Source organism: Camellia sinensis, chromosome 6 (genome assembly GCF_055761805.1).
Source record: "Camellia sinensis isolate YWXY chromosome 6, ASM5576180v1, whole genome shotgun sequence".
Lineage (NCBI taxonomy): Eukaryota > Viridiplantae > Streptophyta > Magnoliopsida > Ericales > Theaceae > Camellia > Camellia sinensis.
The window spans coordinates 171,463,682-171,477,334 of record NC_138966.1 but is presented as its reverse complement, the minus strand read 5'-3'; the positions used below and the strand labels follow the sequence as shown (position 1 = coordinate 171,477,334).

Here is a 13,653-nt window from a genome sequence, read left to right as displayed (position 1 = left end):
CTTCAACTCCCTAAGTTCAGCTGGGGCCATTCTATAGGGTGTTTGGAGATAGGCCGGGTTCCCGACATGACGTCAACAGTAAACTCTACTTCTCTATCGACTAAACTGCCAGGCAAGTCACTTGGAAAGACGTTAGGGAATTCCTTAACAACTGAGATGTCGGCTAACTCAACGCTTCCATTCGAATCACTTAGTAGACTACACAGATAACCTTGACACCCTTTTTGAATCAATTTATAGGCCTTCATGGATGAGATCAAGTAAGGTGGGGATACTACTCCATTCTCATAATGCTAGGAGTATGCAAAATATGACTTTAAAACAAAATGAACGAATAACATGTATGCAAGTAACAAACAGTCATGCCGAGATGATACACACCTTGTCAAGTAGAAAGCAATATGATGCAAATCCTAATATCATTCTAAGGGAAATCCTAAGCTCTTTAGGACTCGAAGTGTGTGAATAACGTACTATAAGGAAATTTGTGCTCTGATACCAATCTGTCACGACCGCATCCCGTCCCTAGTAGAATGGTGCCATGATGGCCAGTAATCAGAGATTACCAAAGGCCAACTTACAAAGTCACACACGATCAGAGTATACATATGGGGCTTACAGGTGTGGAAGTAATAAATTTGAATCTAGATAGTCCATAAGAGCTGTGCATAGATCAAATGAAAGGACATACATCTTAATGTAGTTTACAACTTGGATACAATACATAAGGTACAAAATGCATCTTGATCAAAAGGCTTCTCAAGCCAAGATATACAAAAGAAATAACTACAAGCCAAGAAGCATGATCTTCAAGATGCTACAAAAATGCGAATCCAAAACAAGTTGCAACAATCATCTAGGCGTCACCGCCGTCCTGCTCGTCACCTACATATATATTTAGAGAGGGTGAGCTTGGATACTTAGTGAATGATATAATCAATAAAGGGGTTTGCATGAATGATATCCGAGATCTTTATCAAGCCAAAACATATCATATCTTGTACGAAATCAAAGGACAAATCAAGTTCATCTAACAAATCTTTCAAGTCTCAAGGGATGCTTACTAGCATCAATAACGTAAGGGATGACATAATCAAAGGTGCTACAAAAGTTTAGAGTCCCCTAGCACGTACGGACTTGTGCTACAAATGCTTATAGTCCCCTAGCACGTACGGACTTGTGCTACAAATGCTTATAGTCCCCTAGCACGTACGGACTTGTGCTACAAATACTTATAGTCCCCTAGCATGTACGGACTTGTGCTACAAATGCTTATAGTCCCTTAGCACGTACGGACTTGTGCTACAAATGCTTATAGTCCCTTAGCACGTACGGACTTGTCAAGAATGTTATCAAAACCAAAGCTAATACTTGATACGCATAATAGGGATAGTCATTCATGCTTAACAAATACTTTTCCAAAACAAGCAAGGCTAGCTTTATCAAATGTCATAACATAACTTTATTAAAAATACCACTCACATAGTTCTTCAAACGTCGGGGTCAAAGCAAGAGTCCAAGTCCTACAAACACATGGCAAAGTCTATTGAATGCACTCTCAAACAAACTTTACATGAATGCAAATGATCTTGGCATTCCTTCAAAACTAAGTCGGACCAAAACAAGACACTGTTTCTCAACTCGGAAAAACATAATGGGCACCAACCAGGTCTTGGCCGAGGTCCCACACCTCCTTGCCGAGGTGTGGTCCCGATGGCCACATTCAAGGAAATGAAGTCGGGAAAATCTGGGTTTCCCTCTGCTGGAGAACATGAAGAACAAGAAAAACATGAATGCTCAATCACAACTTGTTATTACGAAATCTGGGATTTCATGCTATGAGTTCGAAAACATAGACCTGGGTACCCATACTTGAAGATCTTTTGAAGACAAACACAAAAACGTGAATCTAGATGCGAGCTTTCGGATCAAACAAGGCTTTTATTCAAGAACACATGAATATCACTTTCTCTTTTTGAAACCAACTTTAAATCAATGCATGGCTTACAAATCGTGCTCGATCATGGAATGCAGCTAGACGAACAATAAGAACAACGAGGGTAAATCAAGATTCTAACCTCAAGACACGAATCTAACGGCTCAAGGTGTAAAGATCAAGCTTGGAAATCTATTCCCTTTCTAAGAACTCCTCCTTCTTCTTCCTAGAGCCTCTCTCTCTAAAGACAAGGATATGATACAAAATGATGTGTTTCTCAACAGCTCACTGACTTAACCCTCTGCTGGGACACGTGGCATCGGCCGGTTGGCTCTTCTCAAAAAGGTGGCTGAGTGAAAAGAACAGACTATGACAAAGCGTGTTCAACAAGCAAGATGGCATAGGCACTCCGGCAGGTAATGATCTCAACTAAGGACAAGGCTTCAGCAAGTAAGGTCTCAATGATCTGGGCTAGGAGGGACAACACTTGACTTAGCTATGCCATACCTCGGCCTAGATGTGCTACACCTCAGTCTAGGTCATACCAATCCAGGAACAAGATCACTAGGTGCTAGGGTAACATCTCGGCCTAGATAATACACATCTCGGTCTTGGTGATGAACACCTCGGCCTAGATAGTGACATCTCGGCCAATATGCCAAGGTGCGAGTGGAGGTTAACCAAAAGATCCAAAAGTGCGACCCAGGCTTAGGATGACCTCGGCTAACTCACACCAAGCAAGGGACAAAGCATGCAGTAACACTTAAGCAAAACAAAGATAAGATTTGAAGTGCAAGCTTAACAAGACAAAATCATATAAATGCATGAGAGCATGACTAAGATGAAGTGAGGGTTGCTACAATTACTGTTTACTGTTATGATGGCCATCAACTGACTGTTCGGTCTGTTAAGACCTACTGTACTGTTTTGCTATTGGATGTACCACATATAACTGCTATGATTTCTAAATGACTGATATGACTGTTTAATGGCTAAAAGGACATTCATTCTTAACCTATTTACACAGTTGTTATTCACTGGGCTTTAGCTCACTGTTTATATTTATATGTAGGTGTTCAGGCACCGGATCGATGCTAGGAGCGTCGGGTTAGCTCCCTTTTTGTCAAGCCAACCATTGTGCCTCACCTCGAGGTTCCAAGCCTGACCGAGCTAAGGCTGATTTAGGGTGTCTCAGTTTCACCCTTCCGTCTCTATTTTGTAATACTGTTTAAGACTTGTACTGTACTCTGAATGTTTGTACATATGGTGTATATATGTTTTGCTTATGAATGTGAATATGTTCGAAAAAGTCCTTTTGCATACAGACTGCCACAGCTCATTGGTTATCTTTTATTACTGGTTTGGCTTCCGCCAGCCCCTGTACTCTGTATTACTGTCTTTACTGTTAAGCAGGCCTTCGGTAATCACGGATTACTGGCCGGTTAAACCTATAGAGGCGAGTTTGGGTCGTGACAGAGTGGTATCAGAGCGATATCAAACCACGAGTTATACCGCACATACGCGTGTAAATGAGCTATAGGATGTCCTAGAAAAGTAAATAGGGCATTGCATAAGCATTGAAAAAGTGTGTGTGGTTGTGACATGAATATATGTGCTAATGTGCTAAGGTGTTTAAGTATGCAATTCCTATGTTTATTATTACTGTATTGCATATAGTGAAATGGACAATGCAAGGAATGCCGATGAAACAGAATCGTCTGATGCCAGAATGACAAGATTAGAAAGGATAGTTGAACTGTTGACTGAGGCCTTGAGGCTACAATAGAACCAACAGCCCCCACATCCTCCACTTCAACCCGAGCAGAATGTTAATGATGATATAATTGCTCTGACACAGAAGTTCAGTAAAATGAAACCACCATCCTTCCAAGGAGGCCTGGAACCATTAAAGGCCGAAGCATGGGTGCTAGAAACGGAGAAGTTGTTTGAAGTGTTTCTGTGTTCTGAGGCACACAAGGTATTGTTGGCTACCTTTACCTTAGAAAAAGAGGCCAGACGGTGGTGGATGCTTGTTCGTGACACCGACAATGTTATGACTTGGGCTCAGTTTAAGGGAGCCTTCTTTGAGAAATATTTTCCTCAGTGTGATAGGGATCGTAAAGTAACTGAATTTGAACAGTTAAAGCAGGGTACCATGTCAGTAGCAAAGTATGAATCAAAGTTTACCAAACTCGACAGATATGCACCACACATGGTGGACACTAATTACAAAAAGGCCAGGAAGTTTGAAGGCGGCCTTAATGTAGAGATACTTGACAGAATCAATGTGCTGAAATTACTAAAATATGTGGATGTTCTTGACCGAGCAATAATGGCCGAGTCAAATATCGAAGCATTGAAACAGGCTGAAACACCAGCAACTGAGTGGCACGGTAAGAGACGGGGCTTTAAATTTAAGAAAGGCCGGAACGGTTCACTGAACAAGAAGCAAAACACCGGGTCTTCGAACAGTTCTAGCTGGGGTAACAATTCCATACCGCCCTTTTCAGAGTGTGGCAAGAGACACAAAGGAGTGTGGCAAGGTGGGCCACATGGTCAAAGATTGCCCTTCCACTTCTCAAGGCAATAGTAAAGCTACAGCTAGCGCCGTAGCATCAACTACTCCACCAAAACCCAACCCCAAAGCTACTGGAAAGAAGCCTATAAGGCAAGGCTGGGTATTTGCACTCGTACCGGGAGATGTGCAGAATACCGAGACCGTTGTGTCAGGTATGCTCTCAATCTGTGCTCAAAATGCTTATGTTCTGATTGATTCGAGATCTACACATTCATATGTCTCTCATGCTTTTTCACGGAAATTGAATAGACCACTAGAACCCATGAACTATTTGTTAGCTGTGTCTTCACCCGTCGGGGGATCCATGACATGTGCTATATGTATCCTGCATGTGAGATTGTTGTTGGGGATGTACATTTATATATTGATTTACTGCCATTGAACATCGACCACTTTGATGTAATTTTGAGAATGGACTGGTTAACAAAATATCATGCTACTATAGACTGTATAACAAAACAAGTTGTTTTCCGTCCACCTGGTTTACTTAAATTTGTGTTTAGCAGAGTTGGAGTAGTACCTCCCCCATATCTGATTTCATCCATGAAAGCATTTAAACTGATTAAAAATGGGTGTAAAGGGTATCTATGTTGCATATTGACTGTACCTACTGATGTTAAAGCTAATGTGAACAATATTCCTATAGTCAGAGAATTCCCAGATGTTTTTCCAGATGATTTTCCAAGGGATTTGATTGACAGGGACATTGAGTTCACCATTGATGTGATTCCGGGTACACAGCCAATTTCCAAAGCTCCGTACAGAATGACACCTACCAAACTGACTGAAAGTTCAGCTACAGGAACTGTAAGATAAGAAGCTCATCAAGCTCAGTACTTCACCGTGGGGCGCCCCAGTTTTGTTTGTGAAAAAGAAAGACGGCTCCTTGAGACTCTGCATTGACTACCGTGAGCTGAACAAGGTAACAGTGAAAAACAAATATCCATTGCCTCGAATTGATGATTTGTTTGACCAGTTACAGGGTGCCTAGGTGTTCTCTAAAATTGACCTTAGATCCGGATACCACCAGTTAAAAGTCAAACCAGAGGACATTGAAAAGACTGTCTTTCGAACGATGTATGGACATTACGAATTCCTTGTTATGCCTTTTGGAGTTACTAATGCACCTGCTGCATTTATGGACCTTATGAACAGAATTTTTAAACCATTCCTCGACGAATTTGTAGTTGTTTTTATAGATGACATTCTGATTTACTCCAAAAGTGAAGAAGAACATGAACATCATTTGAGAATTGCCTTACAGACCTTAAGAGAACAGAAACTCTATGCAAAACTGACAAAATGTGAATTTTGGCTTGATAATGTTATGTTTTTGGGACATGTGATTAGTAAGGATGGCATTACCGTTGACCCGCAGAAAATTAAAACAGTGGTGAATTGACCTAGACCGACTAGTTTTACTGAAGTTCGAAGCTTCTTAGGCTTGGCCGGGTATTACAGAAGGTTTGTGAAGGACTTCTCCAAAATTGCCATACCATTGACCCAGTTGACTCAAAAGGGGATATCATTTGACTGGACTGACCAAAGAGAATCAACTTTTCAAGAGTTAAAGACTCGACTTGTGACTGTACCGATTCTCACCTTACCCTCAGGTATGGATGGATTTACTGTATTTAGTGATGCTTCTTATAAGGGTTTGGGATGTGTCTTAATGCAGAATGGTAAAGTTATCGCATATGCTTCCCGACAACTAAGACCGCATGAGAAAAATTATCCGACCCATGGCTTAGAACTTGCGGCAGTAGTGTTTGTATTGAAAATCTGGCGTCACTACCTATATGGGGCAACATGTGAGGTGCACACAGACCACAAGAGTTTGAAGTACTTCTTCACACAGAAAGAACTGAACATGAGGCGGCGGAGATGGTTAGAACTGATAAAGGATTATGATTTGCAAATTTTGTACCATCTAGGGAAAGCTAACACCGTTGCCGATGCACTCAGTCGGAAGTCAATTGGAAATTTAGCCTGTTTATTCACCGGGCAAAAAGAATTGCTATGTGACCTTGAAAAATTTGAAGTTGAGATTGTTTTGCGTGAACAAGGTGGAACCTTAGCCGCTATTTTTGCTCAATCGGCACTGATTGAGGAGATTAAAGAGAAACAGTAACAGGATGACTTTTTGAAAAAGATCATTGATGACCAGGAGTCCAAACCGAGGATGGACTTTAAATTTGAGAACAATGTGTTGAAATTCCAGGGAAGGTTGTGTGTACTGAATGATTCTGAACTGAAAAGACGAATTTTGCAAGAGGGCCACAATTCGAAACTGTCTATCCATCCAGGAAATACGAAAATGTACCAAGACTTGAAACTAAATTTCTGGTGGCCGGGAATGAAGAAAGAGATTACTGACTTTGTACCGAAATGTCTTCATTGCCAACAAGTCAATGCCGGACATCAACGACCCCCAGGCTTACTGCAGCCCTTACCAATACCGGAGTGGAAATGGGAACATATCACTATGGATTTCATTGTTGGTTTACCTCGCTCTAATAAAGGTATGGACTCAATTTGGGTTATTGTTGATAGATTGACTAAATCTGCTCACTTCTTACCTGTCAAAACAATCTATAATGCGGACAAATTAGCTATAATTTATATTGATGAGATTGTTAGATTGCACGGAGTGCCTGTGTCCATTGTTTCTAACAGGGACTCGAAGTTTACATCGAGATTTTGGCAAAGCCTACAGACAGCATTGGGTACTGAACTGAGACTGAGTAGTGCATACCACCCTCAGACAGATGGCCAGTCAGAAAGAGCCATCCAGACTCTGGAAGATTTACTGCGGATGTGTGTTCTTGATTTCCAGGGAAATTGGGAAAGTCATTTACCTTTGGCTGAATTTGCCTACAATAACAGCTTTCATGCGAGTATTGGTATGACACCTTTCGAGGCTTTATATGGCAGGAAATGTCGATCACCTATCTGCTGGGCAGAAGTTGGAGATAGGCCTTTGCTTGGGCCCGAGATTATACATGAAACCACAGAAAAGGTGAAACTGATTCAGCAAAGATTGAAAACCGCACAAAGCCGACAGAAAAGTTATGCGGATGTCCGAAGGCGAGACAGGGTATACGAAGTAGGTGATCATGTTTTTGTTAAAGTGACACCGATGAAAGGCCAGACCCGTTTTGGGGTCAAGGGTAAGCTAGCGCCGAGGTATGTCGGACCGTATGAAATCATCGAAAAGATTAATCCGGTAGCGTATCAAGTAGCGCTTCCTCTTGAAATGGAGCATATGCATAATGTCTTCCATATTTCAATGTTGATGGACTATCTTCGGGATCCCTTCCACGTGATTGAGCCTACCCATGTAGTGCTAAATGACGACTACACTTATGAAGAACGACCTATTCAGATTGTAAATCGATGGATTAAGAAGTTGAGAAATAAAGAAATCCCGTTGGCAAAAGTTGTTTGGCAAAACTAGGGTGGCACTTATGCCACTTGGGAAAGAGAAGATGATATATTGAAGAGATATCCTGAACTGTTCCCCCTGAATCCAGTGTTCTACCAAAATGAAGGTAATCCGAGTTTGGTGGGCCAAACTCTTTTAAGGGGGGAAGACTGTGACAACCCTCACCTCTGATTAGTGCTAATCTATGATTAAGCATGACACGTAATTGAACAGACTGAAATTCTGAACTGAACGCATGAGTATGTTGCTTGATTGCATTTTCTATCTGTTTGTCATAAATTGATCTGTTCATATTTTTAGTTTCGAATTGCGAATTGAAAGTCTTATTGGCGGCCGATTCAGAAATTGATTGGTGTTATGTGTTAATTAGAATTTATGTGATTTTATGGTAGATTTAATTAAAATTTGATTTGGAATGATTTAATTAGATTAAATAAAGTTCAATTACATTAATTTGCATTTACTACCATTTTGTCATTGGGTGGGCTAATGCTAAGCCACTACTTCTATCACTTCACGCATGTTTGATACATCACACTTCAGCCCTCTTCTTGTAAACGTGAGAGTGGGGGAGGGAATTTAATTGTAATAAAAAAGAATAATAAATTAAATAAATAACAATTGTTATATTATTAATTGTAATAAAAAAATTTAATAAAAACAAAATCAGAAATGTCAAAAAAATTTAATATTGTATATTTTTGTAATGAATTAATTATTAATTGATACTAATTAATCACAATTATTGATTATTAATATTATTTGATACTAATAAAAATTAATTATTAATATTAATTGATACTAATTAATAATTTTAGTATTAATTCAGACTAATTAAGCCATTAATTGATACTAATTAATAGTTTTAATATTAATTGATACTGATTAAGCAATTAATTGATACCGATTAAGTAATTAATTGATACTAATTAATTTATAATGGAAAAAGATTATTACAATAATACTACTATTACATTTTTATCAAGTGTATCAATTTTTATATTAGTTGATACTAATTAATACTAATTATATTAACTTTTATTAATGAAATAATTTTTTAAAATTAAAATTGAAAAAAAATGACAAAAGTATCATTTTTATATCATATAAGAGCAAAAAAGTTAATTATACAGAAAAAGCTATTTTACAGCTTATTTACTAAACACTATTCTGCAACTTAAATCTATAATCCCACAGCTACACCAAACAGGTTACCAGTTAATGCTTACAGTTGTAAGCTATAATCTGTTAAGTTATAATTTATAATCACTTTTTTACATTTCTACCAAACGGACCAGTGTGCGAACCTCCTCAATTAAGAACTTAAATTTAAATCACATACTAAACGAATTTGTAATTTAATCAAGTTTAAAATAATGTAAAAACTTAGCGCAAAAAAAGAGTATTGACATAAGAGATCATGTAGACAATAAGAAAAGGAAGGCAAATTCTCAATCCGTAATGTGGATTGGAGCATACTTGACAATATTTAAGAAATATATGATAGAAGAGGAAATATTGACAATACCAGAAAAAATAAAGGAGGTAAGTGTAATTTTAGAAGCCCCATAAATCTGGAATGATGTTATATGTCCTAATTGGTATATTAATTAATGTACTAATAGGTGATGTGATATAAGTTTAGAAATTTTAAGTATTTGTAATTTGTATAATGGGTAGGGTCAATAATAATGCCATAACATATGTTAGTACACTAATTGATATACCAATTGGTGCATGTATTAATTGGTATATCAATTAATGTACTAATAGGTGATTGTACACTAATTGATATATCAATTGGTCAATTGGTGCATGTATTAATTGGTACATATCAATTATTGTACTAATAAGTGATGTGACATAATTTGAAAGTTTTAGGTATTTATAATTTGTACATTGATTTAAAATAAATATACAAAATATATAAATTGGACCTATCTGAATGAAAAAAAAATTAAATATATTTTTAAATTTTTTTATAAAAAGACATACAAAAATATATAATGAATGAGTTAACTTATTGATAATCTATTTAGAAAAATGTTTAAGATTCTCAAAAAAATAACCATAATGGTGTGGCGTCAATTTTTTATTTATTGTGTAGTTAATGCTGGTGGACCCAACTCCCATATCACTATGATGTGAATAAATTTTTTAATATAAATACGTGATCCCTAGGATTACTCATCTATTTAAATACTCATAATTATATTTACTGATTTATTACAGCGTAAATAGAAACACATTTAAACCACAGCTAGACCAGTACTATTTATATACAATACACACAGGCACAAATGGCAACAAGAACACCAACTCAGAACACTTCTATCCAGTTGTAGAAAATGAGGCATATGACGATAAACCGTTCTCTTCTTCCAACTATCATCTTAGCCTTTTACTTTGTTTGCTCGAATCATGTTCTTGCAGGTTTCGAACGTTATCAGGTTCATATCATCAGTGCAGTCCCAGACATACCCACCCCATTGTCGTTTCACTGCCAATCGAAAGACGACGATCTTGGATACAATTCTCTGAAAAATGGTGCGGAATTCCGTTGGAGTTTTAGGATGAATTTCTTGGAACGTACTCTCTTCTTCTGCCGATTCCAGTGGAATTCAAAGGACACCAGCTTTGATGTTTTCAACAAGCATTTAGTACCTTATTGCGAAACACCAGATCTGCCTTATATGTGTGTCTGGGTAGTAAAACCAGATGCTTTCTATCTCGGAAATAGTGACTCGAATCTGACACAGTTGCATACCTGGTGATATCTAATGTTGCTTTTTTGGAAAAAATAAGAATCTGTACGATGGAATCATCATGCATAAGAAAAACACAGTGATTTAGAAAAATTTATGTACGGTTAACTATTTATGTTTAGTTTTCTATTCCATGGGAATAAAACTCTGATTATGAAGTCTCAATCATCTTTGGTATTCACTCATAAAATGTCCATTATATCAAGTTGTGGAGTTGCTATTTATTTTTTTGGGTTAATTACAGTTTTCACATTTATAGTTTGATTTAAATTTTACTTAAGTTTTCATAGTTTTAATTTGAACAATTTAGTCCTTGAACTTTTAAGCCTAGTTTCAATTTTGGTTCTTCAGTCTAAATTGGGGGTGTAAATTAACAATTTTGGGTCACTTGTCAATTTTCTAAGGTTTTAATTTTGTTTTCTCGTCTAAATTGGAAGGTAAAATTAACAATTTTGAAACACTTGTTAATTATCTAATATGTACATATAGACAAAATTAATAAAAATTTATACGGAATGACCAAATTGAAACTAGACGTAAAGTGTAGGGACTGAATTGAACAAATTAAAATTATAGGGACTAAAGCAAAATTTGAGTCAAATTAGAAAGATGAAAAATGTAATTAACCCCTTTTTTTTATTTTTATTCTTAAATTTAAAATAAATCAAGAAAACATAAGTTCATTTGGGGGCAAAATTAAAATTTTCTCATATTCATACAATTATTTTAACAAAAACAATTAAGTACATGGAGTTTTACAATTGTTCTGTATCCTAATTTAACTTGAGTGGAGATTTCGAGCATTTTATTATTATGATTATTATTATATGTAAATAAGTACTTAGAGAATATGGACTAAATACATTTTGAGACATACACCACATACTATAATTAAAAATGGGAGAATTACATCAGTGGAGAATAAAAAAATATTTAAAAAAGGAAAAATATTTATATTTTAATTATTACACTACAAAAAATTAAGATTTTAGAGACTAAAATTTAGCGATAAAATTATTTTTTAAGAACCAAATATTTTTATTGTGAAAAATGTTGTTATTATATTTTTAGTAACAAAAATTGGACAATGGTGATGAATTATTATCCTTTTGAGACTAAATTTTTTGTCTAAAAAAATAAACAATTTTGATACCAAATTATTTTGTTTCTACAAGTCTATGTACTAGTAACATTTTTAAAATTTTATTGTTAAAAATCTTATTTTTAACTTTTCAAAACGGTTATTCTCACAATGATAAAAATTTATTCTTAAATTTCTTTTATAACGAAATTTTTTACAATACATGTACCCACTTCCATTTCCTGCAAAATGGACCAATCAATTGTTTACTTAATAAATTGCTGAACTTTAGAAGATTTGGCAGTTTATTGCTTTCTTTGCTCACATCATCATGTTGTTGTTGAACAAAACAGAAGATTTGAGGTTCATGTAATCAGTGAAGTCCCAGACACACCAAGCCCATTGAAGATTCATTGCAAATCAAGCGACAAGGATCTAGGAGTGCAATTGGTGAACAACGGTCAAGACTTCCGTTGGAGTTTTAGGGAAAATTTCTTCGGAACTATTCTCTACTTCTGCGGGTTCGGGTGGAATGCCAATGACCAAAGCTTTGATGTTTTCTCCAGTACCTTGGAGCGCCATTGTCAACGACAAGAGGAGCCGTGGCTTCGTGTCTGTTCAGTGAGACCAGATGGTTTCTATCAAGCCTTGTATTTTGAGGGTTGTTTATGCAATGATTGAACCATGATGTAAAAAACAAAGATAAATACGAAAAGAACTCAGGTCCTTTGAAATAGTAAATTGTGCTTTAATTTATTTAATTGCAAGTCGGACTGTTGGATGCACACTTATAATTTATTTTATTTTATTTTATTTTAAAAGTGTAGACTTCTTAGAATTTGTTATACTGAAATAATTTAAATATGTTTTTACAAAATATTATTTAAAATTGGGGGAAGGGTGCTTTTCAGGGGTATCTCCTGAAATTTTTTGGACAAATTACCACTTTGTACCTTTGTACTTTTGTACTTTACATAAAATCTTATTTTGCTTCTTATTTTTTAATTGTCTCAGTTTTTGAGGGAAAAGAAAAAAAAAAAAAAAAAAGAAAAAAAAGAAGAGAAAGATCAGAGGTGTCATCTCGGCATCCGTAAGCCCAAACCCTAGGTAACCAGTTGTCGGCCTGATTTAATCCAACCTATAGGAAGGGATCTACCACCGAGGCACCAATGGAACTTATCAACTACCCCCTAGCAGGGTCATGGTTCGATTAGAGTATACTTGATTTAACACAACTGTAAATCAAAAACACAGAATATGCAGCGGATAAAATAATCAGATCATACCTTCTTGATGATAGAACCTTCTTGGATAAATCACGTGCTTCCAGAAAACTGATAAATCAACCCAGCAGTGGAGTGATATCACAGATTGAATATCACCCACACAAAATCACAGTGCAAAGACTTGATCGTTGTTTTGTGAGAGAGAGTCAGTATATGGGTAGAAACAGACTATACGTTGTTTCTCACTTGATTACCCATAACCATATATCAGATATATAATATATTATAATATCTATCCATATCAGTTAAAACTGATAATATCTGTATCTTGAGTGGTTATCCTAAATAGGTTTGAATTCAAATTCAAAACCTATTTGGATAAGGATCAAATTCAAATTTAAATGGTCATGCCACATGGGCGCCCATTACTAACATCTCCCACTCGCACATGAGTTGGCATGACACTGCCACATCTCTATCTTAATCTCCCCAAAAAGAACAATCTCATACTAGCCAATGCACCGTGCGGCCGCTGAGAACACCTGCAAGTGGGAGCTCTATACTAGAAACTCAATATAAGTCAGCATAGAGACATCAACCCAAAAAGAACAGAAATAGTGTC

General features: G+C 36.5%; 1 protein-coding gene across 1 annotated transcript; it reads left to right on the top strand.

The window, feature by feature from the left end:
* The first annotated feature begins 4,268 nt into the window (after window positions 1-4,268).
* On the top strand, window positions 4,269-10,733 carry LOC114315973 (S-protein homolog 29-like). Its single transcript, XM_028262604.1, has 2 exons — window positions 4,269-4,329; window positions 10,393-10,733. The coding sequence occupies exons 1-2, from the start codon at window positions 4,269-4,271 to the stop codon at window positions 10,731-10,733; spliced, it is 402 nt and encodes a 133-aa protein (XP_028118405.1).
* The last annotated feature ends 2,920 nt before the right edge of the window (window positions 10,734-13,653 follow it).

Bases quoted from the DNA above. Each gene is read 5' to 3' on its own strand.
- LOC114315973 (XM_028262604.1), top strand. From the start codon at position 4,269: ATGGCCGAGTCAAATATCGAAGCATTGAAACAGGCTGAAACACCAGCA. The intron at 4,330-10,392 runs GTAAGAGACGGG...ATGTTCTTGCAG, and splicing joins ACCAGCAACTGAGTGGCACG to GTTTCGAACGTTATCAGGTT.